The sequence below is a fragment of the Xyrauchen texanus genome, chromosome 1 (assembly GCF_025860055.1).
Source record: "Xyrauchen texanus isolate HMW12.3.18 chromosome 1, RBS_HiC_50CHRs, whole genome shotgun sequence".
Taxonomy (NCBI): domain Eukaryota; kingdom Metazoa; phylum Chordata; class Actinopteri; order Cypriniformes; family Catostomidae; genus Xyrauchen; species Xyrauchen texanus.
In genome coordinates this window covers 15,636,178-15,652,730 of record NC_068276.1, presented here as the reverse complement: position 1 = coordinate 15,652,730, position 16,553 = coordinate 15,636,178, and the positions used below count along the sequence as shown (strand labels likewise).

Here is a 16,553-nt window from a genome sequence, read left to right as displayed (position 1 = left end):
TGAGTCATGACGTATTGTAGAGCATTTTAAATTTCCCTTCCCTACCAAAGGCCATGGACAACAATGTTATTTCTTCTGCTCTGATCTTCTAGGTCAGCTAACTTTGTCTCTACTGTTGTTCCTGCTAAGGCTGTTGATTTCTGTTCCACACTTGCGAAGCGAGCCATTGATTTTATGTTTGCCTCCCGAAGGACTTTTGTTTCCTCTTTAAGTTCTGAGAAGTCACTTCGAAGTGAGTCCAAACGTTGCTCCAACCGATCAAATCCTTCCTTTGATGCTGCTTCTGCTTTAGAGAAGTATTTCTCAAGTGCCGTCTCGATGAGTGAAGTTAGCATTTCAGTAGACGCCATTGTGTTATCCGTCTCTGCAGCAGGTCGTGGAGTTACTTTGGTTTGACGTGGCATATGCGATGTCAAAAAGTCAAAAATGTAAAAAAAAAAAACAATCTCCAAAATATACCCTTTACCGCAGTTTTACTTGAATCAATTTAACATATGGACTACGTGCTATGCCATATCATGCAGGAGGGGAGTCCAAACGCAGCTACATCCAAGCAGCCATCTTTGTATGGCTGTTAGATTCACCAGCTGACATTCACAGCATTTCGCACATCACCGGCAAACATCCCCATTAATGCCCGGCCAATAGAAACTTAGTCTTTTCATGTCACAGCCATGCCTGAGTGTACTCAAGTGACCTGCCTTTGGATTAAGATGACTTAATATGGAATAACATATCCCGACGGCTCTTTGGTATCAACAACTGTGTTGTATTGTAATTTGTTCGAGTGTCCTGTGTCACTCTATGCAATCAATATTTTATCATTTAAAAATATGGATATGTGAGTGTGATAACTGGCTGAAGATGTTGACCATCAATCACTATCACTTGGTAAAATGCGAACCTCGACATTTCGTGTCGTGACTGCTCTCTTCGCAACACACCTCCCCTTCCCAGCATCAGCCTGACGTAGAGCAGGTCAGATGGCCCAAGCCATGCCTCCCCAGCAAGCACTTCACTCATCCCACATGATTCACATTCTTACAGGACCCATGCACACACAACCCCTTCAATAATGATCGAAAAGCTGGCCAATTAGTTCCCAAAATTAGTGTATGGGTGAGGCATGGACTAACCTCCTCCTACATATTATGCTTTTGTCCCAGCAACATCACTACAGGATAATCATGAATATCCCCATGCACACACCTCACCCTCAACAGATTATTTGCCTCCAGTGTCCCGGTTTGAACCAAGCATTTCAGAATGGAGGTTTGATTACAACCTGAATCCACCAAGGTTGGTTTGTACCCCCTTAATACTCATGGGTGTCTGGTAAGTCCCTGCTAAGTCGTATGTGGCATGTGGCCTTCAGGGATCGAAATCAAGGCCCTCACCTCCATCACCGGGCACTGCTTATGGACATGACCCGGCTCCCTGCAACTCCAGCAGACCAGCCCAAACCTCCCGCCTACACTTGTGACAGTGAACTCTTTCACCTGGGATGAAGAGAGGGGAGAGATGGGGTTTGTTTGACCAGAGAACCGGGGAGCCGGTCTTGGGGGAATGTCCCCACGTTTCCAGGGAAAAGGAACATGATGGAAAGAAGGAGTTGGGGGAGAAAGAACAGGGGAGGGCAAATGCAAATGGGCGGCCAACCTTGCTCAGCGCCAAGGAGCAGAAGTGCTGATGGAAGATGGACTTTTTCAGCACCAAGCAGTCCAGGATGTTGGTGACCAGAAGCTGTTGTGCCGCGATCTGGGCTTTCTTGGTCAGCAGCGGCAGAAGGTGCACCACCCACTGTTCCAGCGGCCACTTCAGAGCTTCGGCGGTGTCCTCGAAGAGCTCAAGGTATGACTCTGGATCATCTTGAGGCCCGATCTTCATGAGCAACACGTGGGGATGCACTGCTGCCAGGGTACTAAGCTCCACAGCACCTGCCGGTCCTCCACCTGGGCCCGAAGTAGCGCCTCAAAATGTTGTTGCTGCTCTCTCCAAAGATCCAGGAGGGCCTGTTGTTGTCCCTGCAGGATGCTGGCAAGGGACCTTAAGACTTCCTCCAGCAGTGACAACTCCATGACAACGCATCATTCTTCCTGGATTCCCGGGTTTTGACATCAGTGTAACAAGAATGAGGTAGTGGGAGGCGGTAATTCCAACACAGGAAAGTCCTTTTTATTTTAACAAAACATGTTCGCTCAATAGCCACAACTAAAAAGATCACACTCAAGGGAATTAACGTATGATCTGCTTATAAGGGAACGGCAATGGCCAACACATGAGCAGCTTGTCAGCTGGGCTTTCTCTCTGGCACTCTATTGACAGGTCTCCTTTTATCTCCCCCGTCTCTCACTGTGAATATAGAAATAGCAATTATCAGCAATTAATCTCAGATGAAAACCCTTACCACTTCCTCTATCCCCAGATGAACGCTCGACCACGCCCTCACCGCCACAATATTTAATTTACTCAAAAAGAAGTAAATATCAGGATACAATATTGTAAGGAATAACATATACCGTATGCTTTAGTGATGGAAACCTACAGTGAAAAGTTTGACTGAGAAAGCAAAGCACTGGTTTTGTTGAGGATAGCCTGGAAACTGTATGACTTACTTTCTTCTGTGAAATACAACAGAAGATGCTAGGTAGTATTCTAGTCTCAGTTTTAGGTAAACCATTCCTTTAAAGGTCTTTCATCCATTATAATAGCATATCAAACCATTTGTATTTCAACATCTGGAGTAAGTTCATTATTTGTGTTATTCAGAATTATATCTAAATTTACACATATTAAGTCATTAAGAAATCTGTTTACCGGTAAATACCATTAAAAAAGAAAAAGTGCCTGATACTCTTTGAGGAGTTCATATTTTATCATATTTTATCAAAATACACAATGATGACTAAGACATTATAGATTACAGTTTAATTTTCTGTTAACGCATGATTTTCTGTAAAGCTGCTTTGAAACTATGTGTGTTGTTATACAAATAAAAATGACTTGACTTGCTTGAGGCTACATTTAAATAAATGTCAGAATTAAACACTGCAAATGCGTGATAATGGGGTGTAACTTAACATCTTCAATTAGTTTGATATAAAGGCTTTGTAATGGCAAAATATGGGCAAGAACTTCATGTTCAATACAAAACCAGGGAGGGAATCGCTCAGGTGGAAGCGACCAATGAGCCAATTGTCTGAGACTGAATGCATAGTAATAAAACACATAAAAGCCCTAGCCCACCTTTGTCAATCGCCTATGCAATTTACTAACATTTAATCTGGGACATTTACCATTCCAAATGAAGGACTGCGCTATGCTATCAAATGGCTTGAAATAAGAGAGGTGGTCATCTATAGGGAGAGATTGTAGCAGGTAGAGGAATTTTGGAATACAATTCATTTTAATAACATTATCCTTCCCAATCATAGATAAATGTAATGAAGCCCATCTGCCCACATTGCTCGAAAACCTTTTTATGAAAGGGTCAAAATTAACTCTAACTAAATAACATAAATTTGCTGGGAATAAACTACCCAAATATTTAATGCCCTATTTGGATGCCCGGCTGAAATCTGTTACCAGGCAGTACGCTGTCAGAGCCAAAGCTTCGTTTGAGGCAAGGCCTTGTGAGACAGGACGTGGAGCATGCCCTGGAGAAATAGGGCGTGGAGCATGAGACCAGGGAGGAGCCAAGGAAGATGGAGCCTTGAGAGGCTCAAGGGGCAGAGCAATGGAAGGTGGAGCTGTAAGAGGCTCAAGGGGCGAAACTGGAGAACTTGGAGCCTGGAGAGTAGCCAAAGGCTCGAAGGGCCAGATTGGAGCAGGAGCAGGCAACCACCGGTGGAGGATCGGAGAGCCAATGCGGAGACAGGTGACTGAGAGACCAAGGAGGAGCTGGAGGGACGTGGATCCCTGGTGAAGCCGATAGGCTGGAGGACTGCGTTGGAGCCGAGGGAACATAGAGCCAAGGTGATGTCAAGGGATTGAAGGGCCAAGGTGGAGTCCAAGGCTCAGAGGATCTAGGTGGAGTTGGAGGGTTGGAAGTTCCCCTTGTCTGAGATGGGGGGGCGATGGTTGAGCTGGTGACTTGGGGGAACCGGCTGATCAGGAGGACTTAGGGTGTGCACAAGGGCGGGAACCAACTCCAGGTCTAATAGCCCAGTGAGAGCTGGCTCTGGGATGGACGAGGATTGCATCGCTGGCTCTAGGATGGATGAGGCAAGCCTCTGACATGGCATGGAACAGACTGAAGATTGGCTATGACACAGCATGGAGCAGACTCAAGCGTGGTATAGTATGGAGCAGACTCAGTCGTGGCTGTGACATGGCATGGAGCAGACTCCGGTGTGGGTGTGACATGGCATGGAGTACACTCAGGCATGGCTGTGACATGACATGGAGTGGACTTAGAATCCTGGGCAGAAGGTGGTGCAAGCTCGGTGACCATGATGTGGGACCCTGGCTTGGCAACTATGACGTGGGACCCTGGCTCGGCGACCATAACGTGGGACTATGGCTTGGTGACAATGACCTGGAACTCTGGCTTGGCGGCCATGACGGTTGAAGGCTATGACATGGCAATCACTGTAGCAGTGCATAGTTACTCATCAGCCACTCCTACAGTGAAAGATGGGCTGCTCAGTTCCAGGGCTAAATCCATGTATTGAGCCAGACTGAGGGTAATCCAACCACCAGGCATCATGGAGGACATCTGCTCTTTTAGCCCAAAATGGAAACAGCCTTTGAGGGCAATATCATTAAAGTCCACCATGTGACACAATCCACAAAAGTCCACAACATAACGATGGGACGATTCTCCTGGTGGAGAAACAGGAGTGCAACTCCTGGGTTAATGTTGTTCGGTCGAGTATTCTGTAATGTTGCTTGCAATGACAGGCAGACAAAGACAATGTACTGTGAAGAACCCAAGTGCAGTTAATTTGCAAAGTGTAGTTTATCCAAAAGTGAGTACAAAACCAAACAAACATAAACAACTTGACAACGTTACACAAAACCACACTCGACAAAGGACAATGGCAAATGTGAGGCCTTAAATACATGGACATGGGAAAACACACAATGACAACCAATAATCAGAATCAGAATCTGAATCAGCTTTATTGCCAAGTGTCGCGTTCACTACGTCACGGGTGTTCAGCAGCAATAATTGAATGAATGAATGATTGATTCACTTTCCTGATTGAAGGACGGGCCAGTCAAGAGTTGAAACGTGGACCAGTAAAAAATCCCAAACCGGTGTGTTAGAATCCAGTAATGAATGAGTACGGGCTATAAGCAGGAGCGAGTACTAGTTTTGGCATGTTGTCTCATCAGGAGAGATGCGCCACCGGTAAGCTGCCGTTTCTATCCATTGTGCTGCGGGTTTAAGTTTGTTTGCGCTACCGCTATACTGCCGCTGTATGTGCGCGACTTGTATGCCTGATAACCGTTACTTTGGTCGCGCTGATAAATCCTCGCTTGCGGCCTGAGGTTTAACGTTGTCGGCTTTATAGTATCCGTGGTTATATTTTAAGTGAATGTTTGGATTTGGAGCGTTTCACTGTCACACGAGTTACTTCCTGTTTGCGGTGCCGGATGGGTAATGTAGTTAATCGCTTTACATTGATAATGGATTACTATGCTCAGCGTTACTACTTAAAACTACACTCACTGGTTTCACTTTGGGCCAACACACTGAGAACACCTTTTGTGGTTTTGGGCAATTGGTTTAATGTATAACATTGACATTGTTGTATATTTGGTGAGTGTTTAAACTTAATAACTAAACAAAGCATACACATTTTAAACACAGAAATGCAACAGTTTCACACAAAGTATATTATAATATTTATAGTATTGAATGTTGATTAAATTCCATAATATATTATATATTATTCCATAATGTTTATAATATTGGCTATATTGGAACTTATATTTATTTATGTATTATTCAGAATTTATGGTATATTATGTATGTGGTTATCAATGTTGTCATTTACACCATTGTCTTTATGTCTACAGGTTTATAACCTGTTATGTGTGGATTAATCAGCTGTTATGTGTGGATTAATTAACTGTATGTGGAAAATTAATCAAAGTAAATAAAAAAGCCACAACGAGTTATATCAACGTGTCCTCTCCTAATGCCCCGTTCGGTGGGGAGATTCTGAAAGAACTGAACACCAAGTATGCTTACACATACAAGGAATTTGTCTTGGTGACAGGAGCTTCCAGTGTACAGCAATAGAAAAAACAATACAAAAACAGCAGCAAGACAGAGATAAAAAAAAGAATAATAAAAATAAATAATTATACATATACGTACATACACTCACCTTCATACATACCCACATACACACACGTAGTGCAAATCTATTACAAATCTGTTATATAAAGAACAAAAATGCAGTATATTATGTACAGTGCCGTTCAACCTCCTTTCTATATGCAGACTCATCGTCATCTCGGATGAGGCCGATGACAGTGGTGTCATCTTTAAACTTCAGGAGCTTGACAGAGGGATCCTTGGTGGTGCAGTCATTGGTGTAGAGGGAGAAGAGTAGTGGAGAGAGCACACATCCCTGGGGGGCACCAGTGCTGATAGTACAGGTGGTGGAAGTGAATTTTCCCTGCCTCTCAAGCTGCTGCTTGTCCATCCGAAAGCTGCTAATCCACTGACAGGTAGACATGGGAACAGGGAGTTGGTTTAACTTAGTCCAGAGAATAGCTGGGATGATTGTGTTGAAAGCAGAGCTGAAGTCCATAAAAAGGATCCTTGCGTATGTCCAGATGTTGCAGGACATGATGCAATTCCATGTTGACTGCGTCATCTACAGACCTGTTTGCTCGATAAGTAAACTGAAGGGGATCTAGAAAGGGTCCATTGATGTCCTTCAGGTGGGCCAACACCAGTCTCTCAAATGACTTCATGACCACAGATGTCAAGGCAACAGGTCTGTAGTCATTAAGTCCTGTGATTTTTGGTTTCTTAGGGACAGGGATAATAATTGAGCATTTGAAGCAGCAAGGGACTTCACACTGCTCCAGTGATCTATTGAAGATCTGTGTGAAGATGGGGGCCAGTTGGTTAGCACAGGAATGAAGGCACGCTGGTGAGACGCCATCTGGGCATGAAAGACGGAGGGGGGAGGAGGGCGATTGAAGGAGGTGTTAATGTTTGTGTGAAGTGAAGGTCTGAGTGCGTGTGGGGTAGGAAATTGGGCCTTTCGAATCTGCAGTAGAACACATTCAGGTTGTCAGCCAGTTGTTGGTCCACCACAGGGTTGGGGTAAGAGTTCTGTAATTAGTAAGTTGTTTCAGGCCACTCCACACTGATGCAGGGTAGTTAGCGGAAAACTTGTTTTTCAGCTTCTCAGAGTAGCTTCTTTTAGCCACTCTGATTTCCTTATTCAGGTGTGTTCGTGGCCTGATTATACAAGACTTTATCCCCACCCCTGTAAGCATCCTTTTTGGCATGATGAAGCTGTCTGAGTTTTCCTGTGAACCATGGTTTATCATTGTTGAATGATGCACCTATTGCATACTGAACCCTATTAGGGATGCACATGCCCTCACAGAAACTTAGGTATGATGTATCAGTATCTGTGAGCTCGTCCAGGTCTGTAGCTGCAGCTTCAAAAACACTCCAATCAGTGCAGTCAAAGCAGGCTTGTAGTTCTAGCTCTGCTTCATTAGTCCAACTCTTTACAGTCCTAACAACTGGCTTTGTTGATTTTAATTTCTGCCTGTAGGTTGGAAGAAGATGAACAAGACAGTGATCAGAGAATCCCAAAGCTGCATGTGGGACAGAGCGATATGCATCCTTTATTGTTGTGTAGCAGTGATCCAATATATTCCTGTCCTGGTGGGGCATGTAATGTGCTGTCTATATTTGGGCAGTTCACATGTGAGATTTGCATTGTTAAAGTCCCTGTGGCAGTGGGGGCGTGGTCAAGCGCCCGTCCGGGAGAGGAAAGCGGTAAGGGTGCTTACACCTGAGCTAAATTATGCCTAATACCTGTCTCTAATTCCAGTGAGCACGAGGAGAGCGGCATAAAAGCAGACACAGAGCCTCCAGTCAAGAGAACTCCGACAAGCCAACCCAGTGTGCTTGTGTTTCATTGTATTGTATTGTATTGTGTTATATTGTATCGTTGTAAAGTATTGGGAGAAAGACGGCAATTAAAGCCTTACCTTTTAGTTGGAGCTTCGTTTCCTGTCATCCTTCCCGTGAGGGTTGTTACACTGGTGCCGAAACCCAGGACTTAAAAGGTAAGGCTTTAATTGCCGTCTTTCTCCCAATACTTTACAACGATACAATATAACACAAAAGTATTCGCCCTGAATAGCCAAAAGTCCACCTTCCATGACAAAATAGTATTATATATGTATTTCAATTGGGTCAATTCTCCAAGACCAGTTGACCACATTCAGTGCTCCAGCTCTGCTTCGGCACTTTTATTATTCTATTCCAATTTCACAAGTTCTTGTGCTTGGATTTTTTGGTCAATGAGGCATACTGTATTATCCAGCCCCTAAGAACCACCTTAAGTACCTCCCAAACCACACTCACAGAGGATACTGAGGACCAGTTGGTCTCCATATAGACATAGATTTCAGTCTTTAGCATTTGTTGGAATTTAGAATTTTGCAAAAGGGATACATAAAAAGATGATGTATTTTTCTCTGCATGCGGCAACACATTTTAAAACACCATGGTATGATCTGAGACTAAAATGTTTCCAACTGAGCAATCAACAACAGATGAAATGAGGGACTTAGATATAAAAAATACTGTATTCTAGAGTAAATCTTCTAGACCAATGAAAAAAATCTAGTATGTTTGGTCTGTAAGACCAATATTTTTACAAATCCTGTGAAGTGTTAATGTTGCACTAGGTGGCATGCACACTTTTGCTTCACTATGATCAAGCACTGAGTCTATCAAAAGATTAAAGTTTCCTCCCAATATTATATCATGAGGGGTTCCAACAACTTGCAACATCCCTTCAAGATCTATAATAAGGTGCATAAACATTAGCCAAAATAAGACTTTTTTCTTGAATTTCAGCTAAAACAATAATGACTCTTCCTAATTTATCTTTATTCTGTTTGAGACATTTGAATGGAAGATATTTACTTATCAGTGTAATGACTCCCCTGCACTTACTGGAGCCAGCAGTATTAAAAAATGCCCACCCCATATCTTTCCAAATGTTTCCACTTCTGTGGAGAAAGGTGCATTTCTTGAAGAAACACTGCACAGCACCAACTATTTCCTCAAACAGTCAAGTGAAAGATCAGTGAGCAGGTTCACTCGGCTGCAATGTGATTATCACAATATGACTCCATTGACTTTATGAAGGACATCGCTTGATGTGGGCATTTGAATGTTTTACGGCCCTCCTTAGCATCTATTTTCAATTTGGCTGGGAATATCAGGGCAAAAGCGACCTTCTGTTGATGCAAATGTTTCTTACATTCCTTGAATTGATCACGTTTCTCTCTTGTCGAATTTGCAAAGTCTGGGAACAAGAAAATGCTTTGGTTTTTCCAAGAAAACCTTACTTTACTCCTTGCCTCTTGTAACAACAAGATCTTTATCCGATGATCTCAGAAATTTGGCCAGAATTGATCGGGGCCTGTCTCCCTCCATGGATCTCTGTGCCAGAACCATGTGAGCTTGCTCGATTTCCAGCTTATGGCCTGTTAAATCGTGCAGCTTCGGAAGGAGCCTATCCAGGAATTATCCATATTCCGACCCTCTTCAGCCTCAGGAATTCTGACAATATGGACGTTATTCCACCAGCTACGGTTCTCCATGTCCCCCAACTTCTTCCAGACATGCTCCAATTCCACCTTTGTTGCTAGTGGATTAGCAGATAATTCCCTCTCCGATTACTCCAGATAATCGATCTATGGCAGTGACTGATTGAAGTATCACAGCAAGATCTTTCAAGTCAGCAATGACCTTCGTCAGCATTGCCGACATGCCCAGCAACTATTGCCGCATTTCCCGCATCTCTCTGACCAAATCGACTCCCTGACTCATGGCCCTCTCGGGGGTATCAGCTTGAGCACGTAAGTGAACAAAGTTCAGACTTTCATTAACACCTGTCTGTGAAAAATCTTCCAAATCCACTGGCCAAACCCCATGAAGAAATCATGAAAAGATGCTGTGGCTAGGTCACACACTCTGCAAGCCCACAACAAACACCACAAGGCAAACCCTGACCTGGAACCATCAAGGGAAAAGGCAAAGAGGAAGGCCAAGAAACACCTGGTGCAGAAACACTGAGGCTGACTGTAAGAGGATGGGCTACACCTGGAGCCAGATTGCAAGAAAAGCCCATGGCAGAGATGGCTGGAGTGTCCTGGATGGTGGCCTAAACCCCAGGAGGGGTAACATATCATAAGCTGTAACATCAAGGACAACTCTTCTAATACTGCTATCTTTTAAATTTAACAGGTTGCATGCCTCAGCAAATCCAGACTTATGACAATGCATCAATAAAAAATCAGGTTTGCACAATCAAATGTGTGAATAACAAACAATTCATGTGCTTTTGATAAGGGTTGAGAAGAAACTGAGATGATCATACTTCCTTTCTCAAGCTTTGAGTAGACATTGTGCTCTAGACCGATATAATGAGAAATTAAGTGTAACCTATTACTGTCCCTGTTGCTGTTGATTTGCTTGCTTTAATGTCCAAAAAATACATGAACAAGTGCATATATTCATACAATCCCACATTTCAAATTATAAAAAACTATTCTATATGTTGTTCTCCTGCAACATCTGTGCTTATTCTGCATTAAGATGTTTTGCATTAAATGTGTTTTATTTTTGTATTTTTTTTATTTTTACAATTAAAAGTAACAATTTGAAACAGGTTTATGATAGAGGTTTTGTTTTTAGCACTTATAGAAGCCTCACATGTAGAAGGGAAATGATTCACAAAGTTACATAAAAGCATTACCACATCCTGAATGGGTGAGACAAGTTGTGAAAGAAAAGTGTTCAACATAATCAACTTGGTCACATTTTCACAATAAAGCTTTCACATTAGGCTACACTTTTCTTTTTTTATAATTTTTTATTTTTTTATTTTAATTAAGCTATTTATGGCCAATACTAGAATAAGACATTAGAAAAGAGATGATTATAATTCATACTATTATTTTTCATTGGAAGATTGTTTTCTTGGAATGCTTTAATTTGAAATTTAATGTATGCATTATTAACATATCCACATACTGTTGTAAGAGTTTCAACAGACCCTCATGTGCACCCTCTCTGAACTGGGCTATCTTCCACTTAATTTGTTTTTCCCTTCCCTCACTTATGTCCCTCCATCTCATGGACTCGGATGTACGTCATTGATTACGTTGCGTGAGTGCCCACTACTGGCAGAACCCGTGCAATGGGTTTAACTGGAACACCCTAAACCCTTGATAACTTGTAGCTCGTTGCGTACTGATGTCAATTTGTGGAATTATTTAGTGATTTTTGCACCTGAGAAAGCAACATTTTCGAAAATGTACGCAACCACAGATTCGGGTAAAGTTTAGCTGTAATTTCAGAGGCTTATGTATAAATCTTTTATGTTTAAAAAAATAAATAGAAAGGATTAACCAAGCTTTACAAAAACGAAAATGGTAACATAACAATGAACACATATAGGCTATAACTGTGTAATAAACAGTTTAAGGTAGCTCCAAGTATTACTGTTAAATCTCAATATAACTTTTCTAATCTGCTTAATTGACCTAACATCACTTTCATTGTACATTAGAGTTGTGCAGGATCTGTTGTAATGTCACAATCGAGTTGCAGTATAGGATATTTGACCGATGTCCCTCTGTCAAAATCAAGTGGTTGAGGGTCTGTCAGCAGAAACTTCCCTCGCTCAATTGAAGCAGTGGAACAGACTTCCAAAATGGCAGTGCGGATTCCCCCAAGGGGACATGCTTAGGGGAATTAGTGAGTGGATGTTAAAAGTGAAGTGGAATGCAGCCCTGGATAGGTATCACATGAAGTCTACTTTGCTGGCATGAGCCTTAACTCACAGGCAGATCCGTGTAGGTTTTCAATATGTGAGGGTTGTCTAAATCATCTAACCACTGGGGTGCCTCTGGGTTCAATGCTTGCCCTCATCCTATTCTTGATCAGGCTGATCTCACAATGAAATTGGAAACAGTCAGTTGACTTTTCTTTTGATGAAATTGGTCTGTGCTTACCGTATGCAAAGCACTGCCCCACTGTCTAAAGCAGTACGTTTTGATGGGCATATGTGAGCTCCATTTTCCTGGTGAAATGGCCTCAGAGGCTGTAATAGAGTGAAAAGGAATGTACAGTATATGCTATAAACCCCATCCTACAACCCAAACCCCAAACCTAAACCTAACCATTAGTGGTGTAAAAATGTAATGCAAAATCTGAAACGCACTCGTCAATGTTTTTTGCAAAGACCAACCCATCAGTTGAACACAACTGTACATCTGGTTTCTACAACACTAACGGCAGCAAGTACCTTGGGGTGTTTTGGATGACCAGCTAAACGGAGTTGTTCAAATAAATAATGGAGGTCATCATCAATGGAGAAAACATCATACAAAAAAATATAAAATATGTCATGTAAAGTTACTTGTAATCAAGACCAACGTTTTGTAATCAAAATAGAAATACAAATTGAAGGTTAGGTTCTGTCTCCTTCAGAAACAATAATGAAGAGGATTTATGATAGTTGCAGTGTCTGGTGTATTTTTTTCAACTGTCTACTATATCAGAGACACATGTATTGTAAGCCACCAGGTGATGGCAGTGAGGGATCATACGAATAGAAACAGACTTCTATTTTAGTTTACAACAAATTATGTAAATAACTAACATCAATATTCTAAGTTATACATTATATAGGAAACACTTATTTATCTAAAGGTGTATAGTAAATATAGTCTCACAGTTGCAACCTGTGGACAGGTGTCTTCGTTTGCATGCATGGAAACATATTCATAGGCAAACAAACAGCACGTTTTAATGATTATATTTGACAAATTATAAAATTGAACTCATACATTAAAATACAATATGCTTATACTCAGCTCATTGCTGCTCTACTCTGAGGCGCACTCTAATGAGACTTTTTTCTTTCTCTGTTGTAAAATCTTATTAATGTATTGTTAATACAATTCTAGCTATTTGTAAGTTTGTGTAATTTCCTTTCTATAATTTTTTATTTATTAAACAATCAAGATTATATCATGATTTTACATATCATGAGAAGAATTTTTGAACAAGGAAATGGGAAATGATTTGCTTGCTCAGAGAGCCAAAACAGTCATGTGATGCTGTCACTCAAAGCAGAGGGAAGGTTTCCACAGAATGTATTTTTGTAAGGTGAGCACAGGAGATCTTATATGAAAATGAATATCATTTTCTTTGTGGTATGGTTTCTCTTTTATGGACCATGTAAGTATAAAACAACAACAGTTTTTTCTAAAATTTGAATCTCTCATCTATTATCTACACATGTCTACACATTCATGTAAGAATTGCAATTCATTATTTTACAGCAACATTTCATTCTGAGATGATTTTACAAATGGATGAGGTCATAATGGCTCAAGAAGGAGAGGATGTTTCATTGCATTGCTTTCATCCAAAAGAACAAATAAACAGAGTTTTGTGGTACAAACAGACTCTGGGAGAGAAACCTGCTCTTCTAGTCTCTTCATATCACTGGACTGTAGACAGTGTTATTCATGAAGAATTTAAAAATACAAACCGTTTTAAAGCGGCAAGAGGGATTGGCAGCTTTAATTTGACGATTCTAAGAACTGTAAAATCAGATTCAGCCACATATTTTTGTGCTGGGTCTTTTGCCAATGTTGTCTACTTTGGAACTGGAACTAATCTGATGCTTAGAGGTGAGTGGTAAACTTATACATTTACACTATTTATTTTTCATTTGATCAAATGCATTTGATCAGTTTTACAGTCTCAAAGAAACGCTGTTCAATAATCCTTCAACAGGTTCAAATTTAAACGTCTTAAAGATTCTGCAGCAAACCTCACCAGGAGATACACTATCAGGTTCAAATGTGACTCTACAATGTGCAATCCAAAATGAAAAAGAGAGTTGTGGAGGCAAGCACAATGTCTACTGGTTCAGACATGGATCACAGAAATCCCATCCAGGAATCATTTACACTCAGGGAGGAAGGGGAGATCGAGGTGAAAACAGTTCAGTGGATGGCTCTGCCCGGAGTTGTGTTTACACTCTCCCTATGAATAACATTAGTCCCTCTGATGCTGGGACATACTACTGTGCTGTGGTTGTGTGTGGGGAGATTTTATTTGGACGTGGAATTAATTTGACCATTGATGGTAAGTGTTTCAAGGTTTTAAATGCATTTTGAGCATCCATTTTTAATAGATAATAAGGACTTTTTTAAAAAGTTTTAATTATTTTCAGTGCTTTAGGTTTTTTAAGAGCTACATAAGTGTGTAAATGCTTAAGGGCGTCAGTGTAGGTGTAAATGATTAAAGCTAATTAAAAATAAAACAGGTATTATTGTTTTGAGCTAAAATCTTATATATTAGATTTCTATAGATGCTAAATTAATTGCGAGTTCGTAAACCTGTACACTGCTTTATCGGGTGTAACAGTGATGTTATAAGAAGAAGAGTAAAATAATTCACTAAATACAATAAAAAGTGTCATTCTTAATACTTTCATGACACAGTATGTGATTCATTCAGTTAAATGTTTCATGTTTCAGATGAACCTAAAATCCAGCGCATACAGCTCTACATTTTAATCGGCCTTGCATTACCGTTGACCATAAGCTTCATCATTAATGTTTTACTTTGTGTGACAATGGTAAAAGGTAACCACTCTTTTAATGGCTTTATATAGATATACTCCACTACAAAATATGGATTATTTGACATTATTATGAACCTTTGTGTCATATTTAAAATTGTACTTGTGTTGTTTCTGCAAATTTCCTTGGAAAACCTCCAATTTTATGAAATGCTCATAATACATATAATACTATTTTGTTTTTAAACAGGAAAATCATCTCAAGTTCAGGCAACGGCTGATGTAATGTCAAGTGCACAGGTTTGTTTTTCTATTACGTTGTAAAAATTAATGTATCTTCATGTAAGTCAGTCATTTAGACAAACTATGTGGTGTAGGTATTATCCATTTCAAATGATGGAATAGATTGTTTATTTATTTATATATTTGTTTATTTTAGTACCATGTGGCCTCTGATGTGAATTATGCTGCACTAAAACTCACAACCAAAAGCTCAAGACAGCAACGAGAGAGGAGTCAAAATGAGACTGAGTATTCTGGACGGATGTTTTAAGATCAGATACAGAATTTATGTGTGCTGTAAAATCTGTATAATTGTTGATATTATTTGCTAACTATTTGAACACTTAGTCTGGTGTGATTAATATTGTTATTTTATTTTTTTGACCGCAAAAAGAAAATGCTTAAAATCATATTTATTTTTATCCCTAAAAAGAATGTCACAATATATGACATGGGAGAAAACAAAAGCTATGTACCCCATTCTTGAAAATTCAATTTTGCTATTGCAATGTTATACTTCAAATAAAGTATATAATTTACCTAGTTTTGTTGTCTAATTACCCCCATGATTGTTCATAATAGCTTTATTAATGTATTTTACTCACGTGTCCTGAAAACTGAAAAGGGGACTGTTCTAAAAAACAAAACAAGAACACCATAAAACCAAGATGATCACCCTCATACACATAGTTGAACATAATGTCTTCTTTCGACTTGAATTTGAATGGTGGCAAGCAGATCTGATAACTGTAGTCACTTTTGCTAAGATATACACCACAACCCCCAAGATCACACTTTAAGCAAGTTTACACCATACATATCTTATCAAATAACCACAAACTACACAGAGTAACTTTAGACAGACCTCTTCTGTTCTACATATGAGTGGCTGCCTGCAATAATTCTGGCCTATTTCAAGTAAATGTAATAGCTAAGTCTTCACAGCAGTGACGTGCACAGAACAGGGGCAGCAGGGGTGTGAGCCCCTGCCCTTTTCATTCAGAAATCTAAAGGTGCCCTTCTGGTAGTCCAGAAAATAGTGAGAAATTGTAATAATTAAATAAAATTAGTTAAATAAAACAACAGTAAAATCTTGTAACAATCTCACAATAACAGTAATAATTAGTTATTATGAGATTTATTTGTAAATTGACTGCCTATTAAAGAAAATTAAGCATAGGTGCCTTTAGCAGCGCATGCTACAGCAGATCAGGGGTGGATTCTAATTTTACTTTTATTTAACCTTTATTTAACCAGGAAGTCCCTTGCGACTGAAGTCTCTTTTTCGAGAGAGAACTGGCCAAGACGGCACACCAGTTACAAATTAAATACAAAATACAACATAGTCAACAAACAAACAAGCCTCACACATAGAAAGGAACAGGTCACATATGGCAATCACAAGTGATCCTCCCTATGCCCTACTCACTCCGAGGT

The 16,553-nt window shown here is 40.3% G+C and overlaps 1 protein-coding gene across 1 annotated transcript; it reads left to right on the top strand.

Annotated features, from left to right (window-relative positions):
- Positions 1–13,410: 13,410 nt before the first annotated feature.
- On the top strand, positions 13,411–15,493 carry nitr4a (novel immune-type receptor 4a). The gene is made up of 6 exons (XM_052130674.1): positions 13,411–13,477; positions 13,582–13,935; positions 14,102–14,395; positions 14,791–14,898; positions 15,085–15,134; positions 15,274–15,493. The coding sequence occupies exons 1-6, from the start codon at positions 13,426–13,428 to the stop codon at positions 15,385–15,387; spliced, it is 972 nt and encodes a 323-aa protein (XP_051986634.1). The 5' UTR covers positions 13,411–13,425; the 3' UTR covers positions 15,388–15,493.
- The last annotated feature ends 1,060 nt before the right edge of the window (positions 15,494–16,553 follow it).